At 39.5% G+C, this 19,252-nt stretch overlaps 1 protein-coding gene across 3 annotated transcripts in view; it reads left to right on the top strand.

The window, feature by feature from the left end:
• LOC113093316 (zinc finger protein OZF-like) overlaps positions 1 to 14,786 on the top strand; it is a 40,472-nt gene extending 25,686 nt beyond the window's left edge. For 2 of the 3 annotated variants that reach the window (XM_026259126.1, XM_026259127.1), the window contains 2 exons: positions 477 to 988; positions 2,286 to 3,273. In XM_026259126.1, coding sequence (XP_026114911.1) covers positions 538 to 988; positions 2,286 to 3,079 — 1,245 coding nt within the window. In that variant the 5' untranslated portion in view covers positions 477 to 537 and the 3' untranslated portion in view covers positions 3,080 to 3,273. Of the gene's footprint in view, positions 1 to 476; positions 989 to 2,285; positions 3,274 to 13,561 lie in introns of those variants that run through there. The other variant, XM_026259128.1, reaches the window with a different exon arrangement.
• The last annotated feature ends 4,466 nt before the right edge of the window (positions 14,787 to 19,252 follow it).

Here is a 19,252-nt window from a genome sequence, read left to right as displayed (position 1 = left end):
GGGTTCGAATCTCGGGGCGTCGGTACCACGACTGAGGTGCCCTTGAGCAAGGCCCCAACAGCTCCTCAGGCGCAGCAGCATAAATGATGCCCACTGCTCTGGGTGTGGGTGTGTGTGTGTGTGTGTGTGTGCTCACGGCTGTGTGTGTGCTCACGGCTGTGTGTGTGCACTTTGGATGGGTTTAATGCAGAGCAGGAATTCTGAATATAGGTTACCATACTTGGCTTTATGACACGTCATTTTTTTTCTTCCTCCTATCGCCGCTTCACTCTCCAGTCCAGCAGGGGGCGCTAAAACCATTTGTTTGTTTGAAAAACACCTTTAAAGATGGAAGAAGATGAGTTTCACCGCACTCTCTGTTGTTGTTTTTTCGTGATGCTGGTTTAATAAAAACTGTTAGAAAAGTTGTTTCTGTAAATAAAGAAATACAGTTTTTGAATCAGGTTAAAAAATAACTAATATTCTCGTCCTCACAGTCGTGACTAAGTTTGGAATCAAGCAGGAATTTCATCTGAACTGGGATCTGCTGCTGTGAAGATGGAGTTTGTTAAAGAGGAGAGTGAAGAGAACACGAGTGAACCAGAAACCTGGAGAATAAAACACGAGGAACCAGAAACCAGGAGAATAAAACACGAGGAGCCAGAAACCCAGGGAATAAAACGCAAGGAGCCAGAAACCAGGAGAATAACCAGAAACCTGGAGAATAAAACAAGAGGAGCCAGAAACCCGGAGAATAAAACACTAGGAGCCAGAAACCCGGAGAATAAAACACGAGGAGCCAGAAACCCGGGGAATAAAACACGAGGAGCCAGAAACCCGGGGAATAAAACACGAGGAGCCAGAAACCCGGAGAATAAAACACAAGGAGCCAGAAACCCGGGGAATAAAACACGAGGAGCCAGAAACTCGGAGAATAAAACACGAGGAGCCAGAAACTCGGAGAATAAAACACGAGGAGCCAGGAGAATTAAACCCGAGAAACAAGGAGGTTGGCGTTTATTCTGCATTCATCTTTAAATAATATTTTTGGTACACAAATCCTTTATGTAAAAATAAGACGTTAACTATCATTACATTTGCCTTAAATACGTTTTAAATTTCTTATGGAAATGCAACTGCACTGACACTGAGGAGATTTAATTATTACTTTAATTAGACTTTATTTTTGCTTTTTGAAAATCAAGAAACTGTATTGAACTCCAAGCCTGGGAGACTGTGTATAGGTTTTTACGCTAGTAGTAGAAACCAGCGTGGTAAAGTTAGTTTTAGGTTCAATGTTCGCCAGACATTCGCTTTCATGTGCCACTACTACATCAGTACTACAAAGATACCACAACCACGATTAGTTTTAACAATATGCAACAACTTTATATCAACCTCAAAATATTATTTAAAAACAGCCCAGTGTGTTGATGCGTAAGGGACCGTCTGACAATTCCGCCGATTGGGTTTAAAACGTCTAATGTATTTTAACTAACGTGGCTTCTAACATTTAAATAAAACATTGCCAAACTGTAAGGCGTGTATAACTCAAAGTGATTTATTACAGGTGGGATTTTGCCAATACCTTCCTTCATATATGCGGTACACTACACAATTATGTTATTAAAAAAAACTTATTTTTTTAAGCCTTTTGTTTTACTGGGACACAAACCATATCCATATTCATTTACTTTTTTCAGAATATTTTAATTTTAATTTGTTTAAATTACAACAAGAGTTCAGACACAGCTGGACGCATTGCGGTAATGAGAATTTCAGCAGAAAATGCAATTAAAATGCAAAAATAATTAATTCCTATGTTGAAATTACTCTTGTGTGAGGCAGAGAACAGTATTGTCTTTTATTATGAGGTTTTTATATATTACTAAATTGCATGTTTAATATTTAAAATAATTAGTGCCATGGCGTTTCAACAGGTTTGTGAGAATGACCCAATTATTTAGAGTTCAGTCAGATTGTATTTGTCTCAAAGTGTTCAATGTTTTATGTGTGTGTGAATCAGTGACCAAACTAAACATTGTTTCTCCCAATTATATGAATGTAAAATGTCATTTAATTTGTTAAATTAATGAAAGTGATCAAAGAACAAACCTTGTTTGCTGGAGCTGTCAGTGTGTAGTGTTTCTCTACAAAGTGATATCACCATCTATTGACCTGTCAGCATAATGCAGTGTTTTTAGTTATTTTCATTGCACTGTGTTAACAAAGGACAGTTTTGACACAAATATTTTATCCTCTTATTTTTCAAATTTACCATTTGATTTTCACTCTTTTTTTTATAGGCCTGATGAAAGAAGAAAGGCAAGATCTGAATGAGGTGCAGGAGGAATATCAGGATCAGAAAGATCACGATGTCAATGGAGAAAAATCAGTGAGTTCCAGCCTTAAAACAACAGAAGTCAAAAGGCCTTTTATCTGCTCTCAGTGTGGAAATAGTTTTAAACATAAAGTAAGCCTTAAGAACCACATGAAAATTCATACGGGAATAAAGCCTTTCAGCTGTTCTCAATGTGGAAAGAGTTTTACATGGAAATCATGCCTTAAGAACCACATGAAAATTCATACGGGAATAAAGCCTTTCAGCTGTTCTCAATGTGGAAAGAGTTTTACATGGAAATCATGCTTTAAGAACCACATGTTAATTCATACTGGAATAAAGCCTTTCAGCTGCTCTCAGTGTGGAAACACTTTTGCACGCAAAGAAAGCCTTGAGATGCACATGTTAATTCATACTGGAATAAAGCCTTTCATCTGCTCTCAGTGTGGAAAGAGTTTTACACAGACGGGACAACTTAAGAATCATTTGGTAACTCACTCTTCAGATAAACCTTTCAGCTGCTCTCAGTGTGGAAAGAGTTTTAGATATAAAGTATGCTTTAAGAACCACATGTTAATTCATACTGGAATAAAGCCTTTCAGCTGCTCTCAGTGTGGAAACACTTTTGCACGCAAAGAAAGCCTTGAGACGCACATGTTAATTCATACTGGAATAAAGCCTTTCAGCTGTTCTCAGTGTGCAAAGAGCTTTACACAGAAGGGTAACTTAAAGACTCACATGTTAATTCATACGGGGTAAAAGTCTTTCACTTGCTCTCAGTGTGGAAAAACTTTTACACAGAAAGGACATTGCAAGGTTCATTTGGTAACCCACTCTTCATAAAAGCCTTTCACCTTGGGGAGTTAAAGTAAGGGTGTACTCACACTAGCCAGTTTGAACCGTGCCCGAGTGCGTTTGACCACCAAAGCGCGGTTCGTTTGACTAGTGTGAGTGCTCCGAATTGTGCCCGGGCGCGGCTCGATTAGCCGGCCCTGGCCCGCTTGGAAGAGGTGGGCCAGGGCACGGTTCAGTTGGACTCGGGCGCGGTTCGCATGCAGTGTGAGCGCTAACCGTGCCGGAGCACGGAAAAGGACGCTTTGCATCACGGTTTTGCGACGCTCCAAAACCAACATGGCAGGGAAAGGGTCGCTTTGGTCTACGGCAGAGGTGCAAAACGCATAAAAACTAAAAACTGCAAAGTCGTGAAAATTTTCACGCCACTAAGGCGACACATCTGTTTAACAACAGGCTTTGAGAGGGCTGTGGACCAAACGACACAAAATTATCCACAAAGAAAACAGAGCGATGGACTCGATTGTGTTCAGAGAGCGCCGCTCTTCCTGTTTATCCCGAAACTGTTGCACCATAATGACGTAAGCGTGCTCCGGCACGAATGCTGAAACCCTTTATGTGAGTGCAGGCCAGAGGGGGAGTGGGGAGGGGGGACAAACGTACTCGAGCCCGGTTCATGGCAACCGTGCCTAGTGTGAGTACACCCTTAATGACTGTTTTTCTGAATGACTGTCATCAACTGGATCACCTCAAGGATGTGTCCTCTCCCCCTTATTTATGTTGTTCACAAAGACTGTAAGAATAGTTTTAGAAATAGGCATATTATAAAATTTGCTGCTAATTCTGTAATCGTTGGCTTCTTGAGTGAGGAGTAGGGCTGTAGCAGTTAAGAAATGTCCCCTGCGGTTATTATGAGTGGCGGTATTACCACCGGGTTTGTTTTTTTTTAACATAATTTCTCCTGATTTTGCTGCATACAAAGCTCTATCGTTGAGTTATGTAGCATACCGGTATATTGTTGCTTTTTTAACTGACATAGAGACACGTTTTAAAACATTTTTGTTTATTGTTAAATGCCAACAAGAACATGAATTTACCAAAAAAAATAAATAAATCAAAGAGTTCTAACATGTATCACACATGTATTTGCGCACGACTTTGGAGGGCAGCGGAAATCTAGACTGATTATCGCGCCACCACTGGCCCACCAGGACACTGGATTCGCGTGGAGTCATTCCTCATGCGGATAGCGTGTGAGCTCATTATCTGATCACGCTCTCTTGGGTATGGGTACTGACGCGGAGGTTGTCCGTGACTTCAGCAGGTATGCCTGTTACTTTCACGGCTGTATTTTACAGATTTCACAAAGGCTTCAGCTACTCCTGTCGGCTGGTCTCAGCTGTTCTTTTTGATGTTGCTCCGCGACCTGATGCTTGAGGGGGCAGCTGCGCTGGATGACAGGGGACACTCTAAAATGCTTACTGTGAAAAACGCTTAACATGGCTAAATGTACTAAGACAGTGATATTAACAGACCTAACTGACCAAAAATCATGCTAATAAAGTATACCATCTATCAGCGTTTCCGCTAGAAAAAAAATGGAGGTTTCGTTTTCAGGACATTTTGATGATATGCCGGTCAAATATCGCCTCTTAATTAGTCAAGTTGAGGAAAACTGAAAGCAGTTTATGTAACTTAAAAAATGACATAATCAGGCCGTATATGCAACCTTTTTATTAGCCTAATTTTCAAATAGACAGAAAAAGAAAACATGAACGTTGGCGTCAATCAACCAATTGTTTTTTACTATGGTTTCACATTTCATAGTTTAACAAACCAACCCCCCTTCCCCACATAAAATATCCGAATATAGCATTGTTTTTACTTAAGCAAACAGTCTCATTTAGCTGGTAACATTTAAATTGGCCACCGTGTGAAATAACTCCTTGTCAAATGAACTTGAACCAACAAATGATTAGGCCTATAATATTGTCTCGCGTCATTTTTGGCTACTTTTTACGCTTTTTTGCTGTGCTGAATTGTGCAGCTGCCGACTTAAAATCAAAACTTCCCAGTGTCTACACAACTTGCAATGCGCATACGCTGCGTTACCTTGTTCTCCGCAATGCGACTTCGCTGCTTCGTCTTGATCCGATTCTGCAGCGAGAACCCCCTCTCTGCAGGAACACTCGAGACAGGGATTACACAGGCTATCTTGGCGAGCTTGGTCCACTCTGGATACATTTAGTTGAAATCACATATGAGAACTTCGCAGGCTGTGGAGAAATGCAATCCTCCATAGCCACGGAGCACTGACATGACAGCGAGGGCATCACGTCGCAGGCTTACGGTATCAATAAGAGGAGCGGTGTTCGCAGACTCAAGGCTTGTAAAATGGCAAATAATCCTTCTGATCGCTGGTTCTGCATATTCTTGGAGAGCTAGAAGATAATATAATAGGTGAGAACGATATTAGAATTATAGGCCTACAAAAGAATGCTGCGTTTATTATAAATAGGCATGTATGGGTCATTCTGTGGAAATGTCCATTTTTCTGTCCCTAGCCTTTACAAAAATATTACACTTAAAAACATTTAGGGTTACAGTTTATTAACGTTTTTAAAAATAAAACTGTTATTTGAAAAATTACTCCTTCTTGAGCCATCAATAGGCTATTTGATTTTTATTAATTTTATAGAATTCCCAGAAGTGTTTGTCCCCACAGGGAAAATGCTTTTTGAGGCCAAGTTTTTACACCATTTAAAATACAATAATATAGGCTATACATAACTATCAAATATATTAAATATTATATTTAAACTATAAAATATAAAAAAAAAATTCTGTCACATTAAATACAATGCGACATGTGACATGATGATAATTTTACATCCATTTAATTCTGCTACACTCAAAAGTTAAGATTTAAAGGATTGCATCATTAATTTCAACTGGTTTTCAAATAGTTTAATTGTAACCTCATTCAAGCACACTTTTAACAAACCTGATTAAAATAAATAAAACTATTCATGGAGTAGGTATTGAGAGTGTTTAACAGTACAAGTATTTGGGCACTGTGTTGGATAACAAATTTTTATTTTCTTCCAATACTGAGGTTTTGTGTAAGAGTGGGCAGCAAATATTGTATTGCTTGCAGAAACTAAGGTTATTTAATGTGGACAAAACATTGATGTGCATGTTCTACAGATCCTATATTGAGTTACTGTTATCTTTTTCACTGTTGTGCTGGTTTAATTCTCTAAAAGTGAAAAACAATTGTCTTGATTGTAAACCAGGGAAGTAAAATAACTTTTTATCCCTTCAGTTGTAAAGTTTATAAATTTAAGGTAAGAACTTTTTAGGAAGGAAATGTATTGTGTTTTTGTTGTTTATGTGAAATGTTTGATTGCTGCAACCAAATTGCCTTTGGGAAATAAATAAAATGAACTGAACTGAACCTGCTCTCAGTGTGGAAAGTGTTTTGTGTGTAAAGGATACCTTGGGATGCCCATTTTCCACAAGTTTTTATGACTCTTTAGGGTCTTAATAAAAAGTCTATAACATACTTTAGGTAACATTTCTTAATTGTAGTTTAAAACAACAATTTTTACCCTTTCGAAAACAGCCCTGTTCACAGTGATTGGTTTCAGTGCAGGGTACTTTAAATGCAAATCAGCTGTGTTTGTACAAAAGGCCTGGATATTCTTGAATGTCCTTGATAATCCCAACCAATCAGAGTGCTCGATGCTACCACATCATCCAGCAGCTGCATCACTCGTGCGAGAGTGGAAAGTCCGCCATTTTCAGACTTCTAATACTTATCTATCCACGCTGAATTGCCATTAAGTTGTTTGCTTAATTTTCTGTGATTGAGAAATCGTCTGTTTGTTCCAGTTTATAAGAATTGTCGATTAGCACCATCCTGACTGTATTAATCTACCTATTTAGTGTATTTCTAAGTATTCCAATGTTCTGATTCAGTACGAGATATTTATATATATTGCACATCATGCTATTTGGAGACTATTATTATGTGATGATTAGCCTTTTGTCACATGCTTGTATTCATTTATGCATGGTTAAGCTGCATTCACGTGCTAATAGCACTCTCTTGTGGACATTCAAATAATTAACGCTAAGAACTGTTCAGAATACTTAATGTCATTACTATGTTCATTTGATAAGTGTTTCATTATTCACATGGATGTTTATATTTGTGTAACACCTGTATGTATATATCAGTAAATTAGTTTTCTCATTGAATTCTTGCAGAACCACACTTATATACTACAAGTTCTCCAGTAAACTAAAGGCAAACTAGATATTGCTTGGTGCCTCTTCAGTTAAGAGTTGGCTCATTCAGTCCTAACTGACTGCCTGGTGTGTTTCGCGCCCATCCAAATTGTGCACTTCCGAACTCCCTATATTTCAAATGGTCCTTCGACCCGGATTGGTGAATCGCAGCAGAGAGATGATGTACAATTCCAAGCCAGATCCTCCAGTTGTTCACCCTCAACGACAAATAAGGCCACATAATCATTTGGCAGATTATCAAGTCCCTGGATCAGGCTATGTGGAGAGAGCAGTACCAACTGCACATCTGGGTCAAGCCGGAGTAGAGGAAGCTCCACCCATGCCAGAGTATGTATCGAGATCATCATCTCCAAAGAGCCAGCACTCATATGCAGGTGATCTGCTTCTTCAAGATGAATGGCAAGAGTAAGATATACAATCAAAAAAAGGTAAGCTTCACCTTCAAGCCCAACAGCTATCCGACATTAAGTCTATGTGGACAGAGATGAAGAGAGACAGTGATCAGCTACATAGCCACATCCTACCCAAGATCCTTTCTGCACTACAAGGCCTCAAGAAATGCTACATTAAAGCAAGAGATCCAGCAGATCACCACAGGAATAGAGACTCCTTGGCGCTCAGTGACCCCAGTGCCAGCCCCTAGTACTAAGAAGCCCAACACAGCCAGCATTCATCAGTTACCCAGAGGGAGCCTTCACCATGTTCTGGGGATGTTTTCCAGCACATATCTGTCCAGTGTGAGCAGCTGACAAGGCAGATGAGGGACTGGTCAGTTTCACCCAGGTTAGAAAAGACACATGCTAGTGAGAGCTATTGTGTTATCCCACGGAGGTCATCACAGACTGCTGAAGCTGTTCATTACTCTGACGACAACCCTCAATTCATACACAGGCATTATCCTGAGAAGAGAGAGTTCCACCTACCACAGCAACCTGAGATTACACCTAGAGTTAAAATGGTACAAATGCAAGAGAGAATTTACCGGGGACCAGCACCTAACATACCTGTCTTAACACCAGCAGACCCAAAACAGTTTTTGAGACTGCGGATGGCACTGGAGAACCTTCTCCCAGCAGATTCAACTGAATGCTTCAAATATCAGGTCCTTGGTAGCCGATTCTTACTGTAATTCTGTGAGACCCTACACAGATACCATGCGAGCTCTGAAAACGATGTATGGTCAACCACACAAGCTTGTTCTTCAGAATATTGCTGAAGTTCTGGAAAGTCCCAACATCAGGAGATATTTAAGCATTCAAGCTATTTGTCCTCCTTGTAAGTTCATGAATGAGTATGCTAGAGCAGCTGGTGTCAGAAGGGGCAGCTGAATTTGAATGTGGTTCGCATGTGTCCAGGCTACAAGACAAACTTCAACAAAAGCTTTGGACCAGTTTGAGGAGGTATGTTCACCCATCAAGGATAACAGTTCCTACTCTTCTTGACTTTGCGGATTGGTTGGAGTACGAGCTCCACGTTCAGGATGATATTTCTAGAACAGTTACTTATGCTCCAGACTCATCAACCAAGAGGAGAGATGTTTGTTATGATTCAAAGTCCCAAGTAAAACCCACAAGCATCTTTACCTTGTGGTGTGAATGGGAGAAAGAGTTGAATGGACTAGATGAGATTTCTCTGCCCAGATGTTACTTCAGCTCAAAGATGGATCACCCGTCCTGTAGGCATGAGATTCACGTCTTCTGTGATGTATAAGAAAAGGCATGTTTCAGTGGATTAGTACAGTACAGACGGTCAAGTTGAAGTTGCCTTTATGGCTGCCAGGTCTTGAGTAGCTCCTCACAAGCAGCAGTCCTTACACCGTCTGGAGTTATGTGCAGCTCTTTGTGTTTCTCAACTTTCCAAAGTCCTAGTTACAGAACTTACAATCCCCATACACTATTAATCGAGCTGATGCTGCTACAAAGTGTTTGTAGGGACACGTGTAATGGAGATTCAAGAGCTGACAGAATCTGCTTCCTGGCACCATGTAAAATTTAGAGACAACTCAGCGGATGATATTACTCGAGGCAAGTCTCTCAGAGACCTCTCAATAGGGAGCTGGTGGAGTCGGGGTCCACCATTCCTCAAGCTGCCACCAGATAGCTGGCCTGAATAACCTCCCTTATCTCTTGAAGAGCAAAGTATTAAATTAAGATGATCTGCATTCTGTGGGTCAGTGGATGTTACCACACCCTTGCCAAAACCAGAGCAATACAACACACTGTCAACCTTCTTAGATGCCTGTGGCCATGTTCACATTTTACTCGTCGTACTTGTTTGTTTCAACATTTCCACTTGACATTAAAGAGTAGGCCCATGTGTACTCCCCTTCGGTCATAAGCATTAGCATCTACCGTGATTAAGATTGCACTAAATGCCCTTGAATAGGTTATAGACATACTCTTTTATACAGGAAATGTGTATCAGAATAACAAATACCTAATAGTGAAATCCTCTCTTCTAAACTATTGTGAAAACTTTTAATGTTGATCCGGCCCACCAGCCGTGTATTTTTTTCAATGTTTTTTAGATAAAGACTATTCTCCGAGTTTGGTCAAACGGACAAAAACACAAACAAAATAGAGTACAAGATGATTAAATGATTGTCAAGAGAGTGTAATAAAAAAGTTCGGGCAAATGTTTAATAATTTTTCTTAAATGAATAGAATGTGCTCATCCTGCTCTCTTTCCCATGCAAGAGTTAGCATGAACTTACAGGAGTCTTAAAACAAAATGTGAATTGTGTCATCTGCTATCTGAACACGATGACTAAATCTAAACGGTGTAATACAAATTTCATTTACAAATCAACATTTAAAAAAAATACTTTAACAACTGTATTCTGAATTCTATATGCATTGTAAACATTAGTTTTCTTGCTATACTCTCTTTCTTAGTGATTTGGTCACGAATACACGAAAGGTTATGGATAAAATGTATCTCAACGAGAGTGTGGAAACTTTAACACGCTCAAACTTAAACAAGTGTGCAACTTTCGGCGGAACCGTTTGATTTGTTTAGTTTGTAATAGTTTTAAGTGTAAAACAGCTAGACTTCATTTTTGCGTTGATGCTTCATGCGATCACACTTTTTGGACAGACACAAAGTTGCACTAAAAGAAATATCTCGAAGAAAAAAACTGTAACTTAATTTCTTAATTTTAATTTATTCCTATTACGATGACACCACACAAAGATCACCTAAAAACATACAGTCCAACAAACAAATTGTGAACGGCCGTCCAAAATCTTGATACGGCTAAATCTTGAGGTGTAAGAAAAATGTCATTTACAAAACATTGTGATTCTTAGATGTAACCTAATCTGTTGGTGTGAAAAAAGTCATACATGTTTTAGCACGGCTATTTACACAAATAGTATGAGAACTGTATATTATGTCACTTGCATAGAAAATTAATTACCGGTTTATCAGGGTCAAAAGGAAATGATGATAATAGTTGAAACATCCTTAGCTTGTACCTTTCTTTCATTTTGAAAATCACAGCTGCTTTAATTTTTTTAGTAAACCATTTAACATTACTTGTTGCCTACAAAATAGTTAAGTAGTCAAAGTGTATGTTTTCTGTTCTAGGTAATAACATTTACACCAAGTGTTATAGGCCAGGTAAATAATTAGAAAATAGTATTTCTGTCGAATGAGAATACAATTAATGGCTATTAGTGCTGTAAAACAATTAATCGCTATTAATTGCATCCAAACTAAATGTTTTTGTTTACATAAATATTTTCTACATTTATTATGTATATAAATAAAAACATTTATTTATATATAAATATATGTAATATAAAAAAAGTAATTTTTTTCTTAAATATTAGAAAAAAATAAAAAAAACAGGGTGCCCTCAGAAAATCCCCATAGGGCCCCAAATGACCAAACTGCTATGGGCCCCGCATGGGCTAACCCACAAGGGGCCCCAAGCGGGTTTCATGTGGGCAAACCCACAGTGGGCTTGCCCACAGAAAACCATCATGGGGCCCCAATAGGGCAAACACGCCCCCTGTGGGCAAATCTGCTGTGGGTTTAGTGTCACATGGGTTTAGTGTGAGTTTGCTCTGCCCACACGGTCCCACAGAAAACCCGCAGTGGGCCCACGCGGGCATGTTTGCTGGGATGAGATCATGTTCTAGTTCACCCCCAAAACAAAATCAAGACTTTGTAAAAAGAACATAGACTCCTTTAAAAAGTACTGAAATCACTTCTGTGTCTTTTTAGAAGCAGGGCTAGATTTACCTCTAATCATCAGACACAAGCAAAACTCATTTTAGTTTATTTCCCAGCCAACATGTCCATGTGGGCCCCACATGGGATTTATCTGGGCTATGTGGGTGTCAACTGGGCATGGGCTCAGAGTGGGCACTTTGATGGGCTGAATGTGGGCCCCAGCTTGGCCCATTAGAGTGTCAATGAATAAACTCTCTAAACTATCAAGGTAAGATAATTATATTTCACTTTCTAGTAGCCAAATTACTGCTGCTGTTATATAATTAGATGTACATCTTTTTTTAAATATTTGACGAAACCAGTCGGGACTGAACTGTCGTAGCTGAAGGGTCAATGTTAACGTTGTATAAAAAAATAAAATGTTGGCAGTTTACTTAGCAAACCTAGGATATTTTATTTATACATTCATTGGGCAGAGGCTTTTGAAACAAGTTTCAATGCTTTTGAATGTTTCTGCGTGTAACGCAAACGCCCATATATATGCTTTTAATGTGAGCGCATACAGGCACGTCTGTTTCATAATAGATTAAAAATGCTATCTTTGTGGGCAAATGTGTCGGATGTGCCAGTAGAAAATAAATGGTGTAAATATAAAAGTTTGAAGAGTTAATGTGCTTAATTAGGGAACAGATATCAGCTGTGTCTCATTTAGAAGGGTGCGTGCTCTGGAGGTCATCTAAAAACATTTATCGTCTTTCTCACGATTGTCAGCTGGTCAGCCAGCTCCACTGCGGGAGGGAAATGCTGGTCAGCACGGCTTAATTGATAAAACAAACAAGACGACTTCATGTGTTTTAACGACAGTTACTTTATTTGGTCACCGAACGGGCCTTGATAGAGAGTTGCTTCTCCGTTGTGTTGCCAGATCCAGATATTATAAGAGTCTTTTTGGAGAGCATAAAATGTATAATTACAGAATGAAATATGCAAACTCTGGTCATGAAGAATGCTATGCAATTTCACTCAGTTTGGTAGTTAACCTTTTACAAATATCCTGATAAAAACATTAATGAGAGCAAGTTCTTATCATCCATATAGCAATGCTTTTTAATGAACGTTATTACAGTAATAAGCATTGTTGCATGAATAATACATTTATCCACACCTAACATGCAGTAAAGTATCAAATTGGGATAAACTAAAATAATGTCTGATTTATTAATGTCCATCCCCCCAAAACAGACAGCACAGAGTGTAATAAGTTACATTTTAGGTGTTAGTCATTTTTAGCTGTTAACAAACATCTCCTCGTGAGATGGCATGGCACCATGACAGATTTATTGTAAAGATGAAAGCCCACAAGAGTGAGGTAAGTTTACTTTAATTTTATACCTTTTATTCTGATGATGATTGCTAGATATAAAGCTACATTATTTTTATAAAAAAAATAGTGTGAGTGAACTCTGTCTAGCTGTGCTAACTCTCCTTTTCCTCCCGCAGCACGGCTGTCAGACCAGAGGGGAGACTGTAAATTTTTATATTTACACCATTTATTTTCCACTTTCAAAATGTGTTATATATGATTTTACTTGTAGGCTGTATGTATGTTCATTGATGAAATAGTTAATATTCTGGTAATTCTGTGTTGTTAAAGTTCAGCTCTGAAAAATAAAAGATGAATCATGAATAAAGCTGTTGGTGTGAAGCAATAACTTGTGTTATTGAATATATAACAAAATAATAAAATAATAGTACTTTTAAAATTTAATTTCTAAACTGAATAGTGTCACTTTTAACTTGTTCATATTACCTTTAGTAGTATAACTTGGGCAAAAATATGAATTGCTGGCACAACTTAATTATAACCACGCATTCTTTTTAATGCTTTTGTAAATGTTTTTGTAGTATTTTAAAATAATTGCCTTTTCTGTTTTTCTTTCTTTACTGTTTTTTTAGGTATGAAGCTGAGAAGTCTACACAGGCCCAGGAATAACACCATTTCATCCTGTTCTGTTCAAGTATTTTTGTATTAACACTTTCCATGAAGCCCATATTATACATTATAAGGGTATTCTTAAAGCATTATAAGGAGTGCATTATAACACAATTTATAATATGTTGGATCATCTCATGAATATTCATAAGAACAGGTTTAATATATTTACTCATTGTAACGATCAGTCCACTGAAGGCGAGCGTAGATGAACCCAAGTGCAGTTTATTTACAAGTTGACAATCCAATAATCCAAACAGTTAACAAAGACTTGACATGGCATGGCATGAACAGACAGGACTCACCGACAGCAGATACATACGTCAATACACGACAAGCCATAAGGGCAAAAACCTGACTACTTATAACAGACAAAAGGACACATGACATGAACAAACCAATGGGGGACAAGGCACACGACTAAAACAACCAATGAATAAACAGAAATGTTAATCACATGACAAGACAAACCAATCAGAACATGACACAAAGAACAAGAGGAACCAATAGCATGAAGACAAGAGGGCAAGGGAAGCATGACACAAACAATAACAAAATAAAAGACCTGGAAACAAGAACATGAAACAAAACCCAAAACATGACACAAAAGTCAAAACAGACATTACATATCCCCCCTTCTAAGGGCGGCTCCAGACGCCCAAACAACAAAACACAAAAAGTTCTGGAGGATGGTGGAGTGGAGGTGGAACGGGGGGGGGGATTGGAGGGCCAGGCCCGTGGAGAGCAACAGGACCTGGAGGGTGGAGCAATGGCAGACCATGGAACAGAGGGGGACTTGGGCCGTGAAGCAACGACAGTCCATGAAGCAGAGGGGGACCTGGGCCGTGGAGCAGAGACAGACCATGAAGCAGAGGGGGGAGTATGGAGCCATGGCGGTGCTGGCATAACGGGAAGCCATTGTGGTGCTGGCCAAGCGGGGTGGCCAGGCGGTGCAGGCAGAGCTAGAAGCCATGGTGGAGCAGAGACATGGAAAGACCACTTGGCCATAACAGTACAGGTATTGAATTCTTGAGCGGCCTCCGTAGACGTTACAGGACAGGCAGTGAGTTCTTCAGCGGCCTCCGTGGCCGTTACAGGACAGGCAGTGAATTCTTGGACGGCCTCCTTGCCCATGCCAGGACTAGCAGTGATTTCGTGGATTGCCTCCTTGGCCGGGGACTCGGGCGTGGTGGCCATCTCGGGCCTCATGTCTCATATCTTGCCATTTTTCTGATGCTACTTTACTTAAAGTGGTCAAAGACCACTTATAAGTAGTAGTAGTAATAATAATAATAATAATAATTTTAAAAAATGTTTTCTCTCAAACAGCCATAAGATCAGATATCAGATCAGATGAAGTTGTAATATGACACATTTGCTTTGAACTATTTTTATTGTAATATCAGTTTGATTATTTTGAGGGTACCCCTTAGACAGCTGTTGGGTAACTCTGCAACTGTATCAACTAGCGGTCATTGGAGTATTACTATGTCTGCTACTGTAAATGTATGCTAACACTTTATTTTGATGGTCAACCAACAGATAAACTGACATCAGTATGTCAGCTTACTCTACCATACTAGATTCTACCATTCTTGAGCATACTAATACTCCAGTGAGAGTTAGTTGGGATGTAGTGGCAAAGTTGCTTATAATAGATTGATTAAGGGGACCATCAAAATAAAATGTAACCATATAAAAGATTGAATTTTTTTTTCAGTTTAGAGTATTAAGCTCACATCAATTAACATTAGCTCCAAAGGAAACACTCAAGTAACACTCAACATCTAAGCACTCACAAGCTGTAGTAAGATACTGTGCAGATCTTAAATATGATCTTAAACAATGTCAAGATATGATACAGTCCATTATACTGAAAATTAAGTAATTAATATGGTGTTCATTGTGTGTTATACATAATCATACTCTTAAACTTATAACCATGATGAATTATATTTTGTATTGTATTATGATGTATTATAATTGTTATGATTATTCATGAGTTGATATAACATACGTTTTTTTATGCATTGTGCATTCATTATGCCTTAAGAGTACCCTTATAATGTATTATAAATATGGGCTTCATAGAAAGTGTTATGGACAAAAGTGTACGGGTCCCATTTGGGTTGCCCATGCAGGGCCCAACTGACAGCCCACCAAAAACCCACATGGGGCCCACATGGAAATGTTGGCTGGGTTGCAGGCTCAGTTTGTAAATTTAAGCTATTAATTTAAAGGGGGGGTGAAATGCTATTTCATGCATACTGAGTTTTTTACACTGTTAAAGAGTTGGATTCCCATGCTAAACATGGACAATGTTTCAAAAATTAAGTTGTACGTTTGAAGGAGTATTTCTGTTCCAAAAATACTCCTTCCAGTTTGTCACAAGTTTCGGAAAGTTTTTTTCCGAGTATGGCTCTGTGTGACGTTAGATGGAGCGGAATTTCCTTATTTGGGTCCTAAGGGCACTTCTCCCGGAAGAGCGCGCTCCTGTAGAGCAGAGCAATTCACTGATCAGAGCGAGAGCCAAATGTCACAAAAGAAGTGTGTTTTTGGTTGCGAGGGCAAGCCAACCATGCACAGATTACCAAAAAAAAAAAAAAAACATTAAGGGACCAGTGGACGGAGTTTATTTTTAAAGAGCATCGACGGAGTTGTGCAAGTGTTTTTGTTTATTCCCTGCATTTCGAAGATGCTTGTTTTACAAACAAAGCCCATTTTGACGCCGGATTTGCGTACCGTTTATTTCTTAAGGATGATGCAGTCCCAACAAAAAAGGGTCACGATCGTGTGTTGGAACCGCAGGCGGTGAGTAAAACTGCTTAAAATATCTCTGTGTTGTTAACTTAGCTATCGGCGCGTAAGCACATCAAGTAAACAACATTCGATGTTGTCATCAAACTGCACTTTCCACATGTACAGCTTAAAAAAAAAAAAAAAAACGCCATAAAGTGGAACTTAGTCATTTTCCAAAACCCCTAAGTGTACAGACGCTAGTGGCGGTAGCCATTTAGCCTCCTTGTTAGTGCGTCCGCCTCCCATGCCGGAGACCGGGGTTCGAGCCCCGCTCGGAGCGAGTGCGAGGAGCGTCAGAAAGGACCCGGGAGTGAGGGGCACAAATGTAGTGACAAACTTCCGCTATTGTCAGAAGTCGGCATATCGGTTTCCGGTTTACTTCACCCCCATCCGCTATAAATAAACGAGATGAGTGGTGCAGCTGTTGTACGAAAAAAGAGATATAATGTGCGTGACACATCTAAGTTTCTAAAAACTGTGGGTGGATCTAAGGATCACTGCTGTGTGCCACTTTGCTCTGCTTTAAGTCGATATAACACCCATTTGAGCTTCCACTGCTTTCTGAAGGACACCAACCTTCGTGCGCAGTGGCTGCACAAAATTAGGAGGGCACGATTTTCGGTGACCACCCATACTAAGGTATGCAGCCGACATTTCCACGCGAAGGAAATTCACACTACCGTTAAGGGTAGACGGGTTTTAGCAGTAGGTTCAGTTGCATCGTTATTCGAGTGGAATAATTACACTACGGCTTCACGGGCCGGTGTTTGGGAGCGCCGATCTCGACTACCAAGTCCAGAACCTGACCCGCCGGGGCCTAATGAAGACCTCGAGCAACCCGTCATGGTCCCGATGGTCGTGTAATGACACCCTCATTTCATGATTCAATACATATAGATTTATTTTATATGAATATGCTTGCACTCTGTCACATGGCAAGTAATTTTCATTTTGGGTGAACTTTAGACAAAACGGGTATTCATGGTCCACGTTAGATATTGTTGTTGCATTTTTGTATTGCGATATATTAGTACACCCCTACTCATTAAACTCATCTTCCCCCAGAAACTGCTGCCGATCGAGGAGTTCTTCCTCTTCCTCACATACCTGTCCACTGGCTGTACCCAGAGAGAGTTGGCTCATAGATTCAACATCCACAGAGCAACAGTCAGCCGGATCATTGTGACCTGGGCCAACTTCCTCTACAGCTTACTGGGCTCGGTCTGTATATGGATGTCACCTGCAGCTGTGAAGGCCAGTCTTCCACCCAACTTCAGTGACACACAAGTAGTGCTTGATTGTACAGAGCTACGGTGTCAAACCCCTTCTTCCCTTCTCCTTCAGAGTGAAGTTTTTTCAAACTACAATCCCACTGCACCTTTAAGGCTATGGTGGGCATGTCCCCTCATGGAGCACTGACTTTTGTGTCAGCACTCTTTGAGGGTTCCATGAGCGACAGGGAGGTGTTTCGTCTGTCAGGGATTACATCACTCTTAACACCTGACATGGCCATAATGGTGGACAAGGGATTCTTGGTTGATGACCTTGTACCTCGGCCTGTTCATCGTCCTGCCTTCCTCTCCAAGAGGGCCCAAATGTCAGAGGTGGATGTTCTGAAGACGCAGTCCATTGCCCGTTTGAGGGTGAAGACTGAAAGGTCAATTAGAAGAGTTAAAGAGAATAAACTGTTTGATACCACTATCCCTTTCTCCATTGCCGGGAGCATTAACCAAATCTTCACCGTCGCCTGTCTCCTCTCAAACTACCGGAATGGACCTCTGGTCAAGAAATGGAGATTATTAAATTAGATACTGTAAACTGTAGCCATATCTTCTCCCAAAGAGATCGATATTAACTATTTTTGTGTTCAATATACAATTGTCATAAAAATAACATTATCACTTTGTAAATTGTCTCTGATATAATTTGTAAACATTTTTATAAATTGTGAACTGGAAGGTGCAACAATAAAAATAAAAAAAACACCTAAAAATCACAAGCATGGTCATGTAATGATTTGCACTTTACAGTTGTTAAAGAGGCAGTTGTAGTGCCAGAGACGTCCACCTTCTCAAGGACAATGGTAATAAATGACTGGTCTTTTTCTTGGGGTGCAGTGTCATAATACATTTATTGTGCTTAATCATAAAAATTATGTTTAATTTTCACATTTAATGGTAACACAGAAGAACATACAAAATGTAACTGGAAACACTATTAACACCTACTTCTGAAGCATTAGACATTTCTGTATGTAGACAGAGAAATAAAACCGGTCTACTTTTTCTTTGATTGTATCCAAAACATCACTGTCTCTGTAAACTCTTTGGATGAGCATGTCTTCCTCGGCTGAAACTACAAAATCACACCAATCCATTCCCGTAATTAGCATCTGCCCCTGTATTTGCCAGTAGTAAGCATGTTTTGTTTTTTTTTTGCTCTAATTTGCCTGACTCCATTTTCAGATATGGGCAGTCAACGTAGCTTTTAACATTCAGGCATTTCATCTCAATCAGCCCAAAAGGACATGGCTCTGAAGGGTCAAAGATTATCCCATCTGGAGATGCCCCCAGCCAACACCGGGTTATAATAAGTAACAAGCTTATTACATGTACAAGCATACAGTAACTCAAATGGGGACTCGTGTTTTTCCGAAAAAAATCGGCACAGACTATTTTTCTCTTATAAATATAAAAACTAAAGACTTTTTGAAGATATGAAGGATGCAGTACTACTCTATAGGTACTGAAGATTAACAGGAGATTGAGTGAAAATGAGCATTTCACCCCCCCTTTAAGTTATAGACAAGTGAAAACTCTGTGCTTAATGCAAATATTGGCTTCATTTACAAAATT

The sequence above is a fragment of the Carassius auratus genome, unplaced genomic scaffold (assembly GCF_003368295.1).
Source record: "Carassius auratus strain Wakin unplaced genomic scaffold, ASM336829v1 scaf_tig00214963, whole genome shotgun sequence".
NCBI lineage: Eukaryota > Metazoa > Chordata > Actinopteri > Cypriniformes > Cyprinidae > Carassius > Carassius auratus.
Note: the sequence above shows the minus strand (reverse complement) of the source record. Positions and strands in the feature narration are given on the sequence as shown.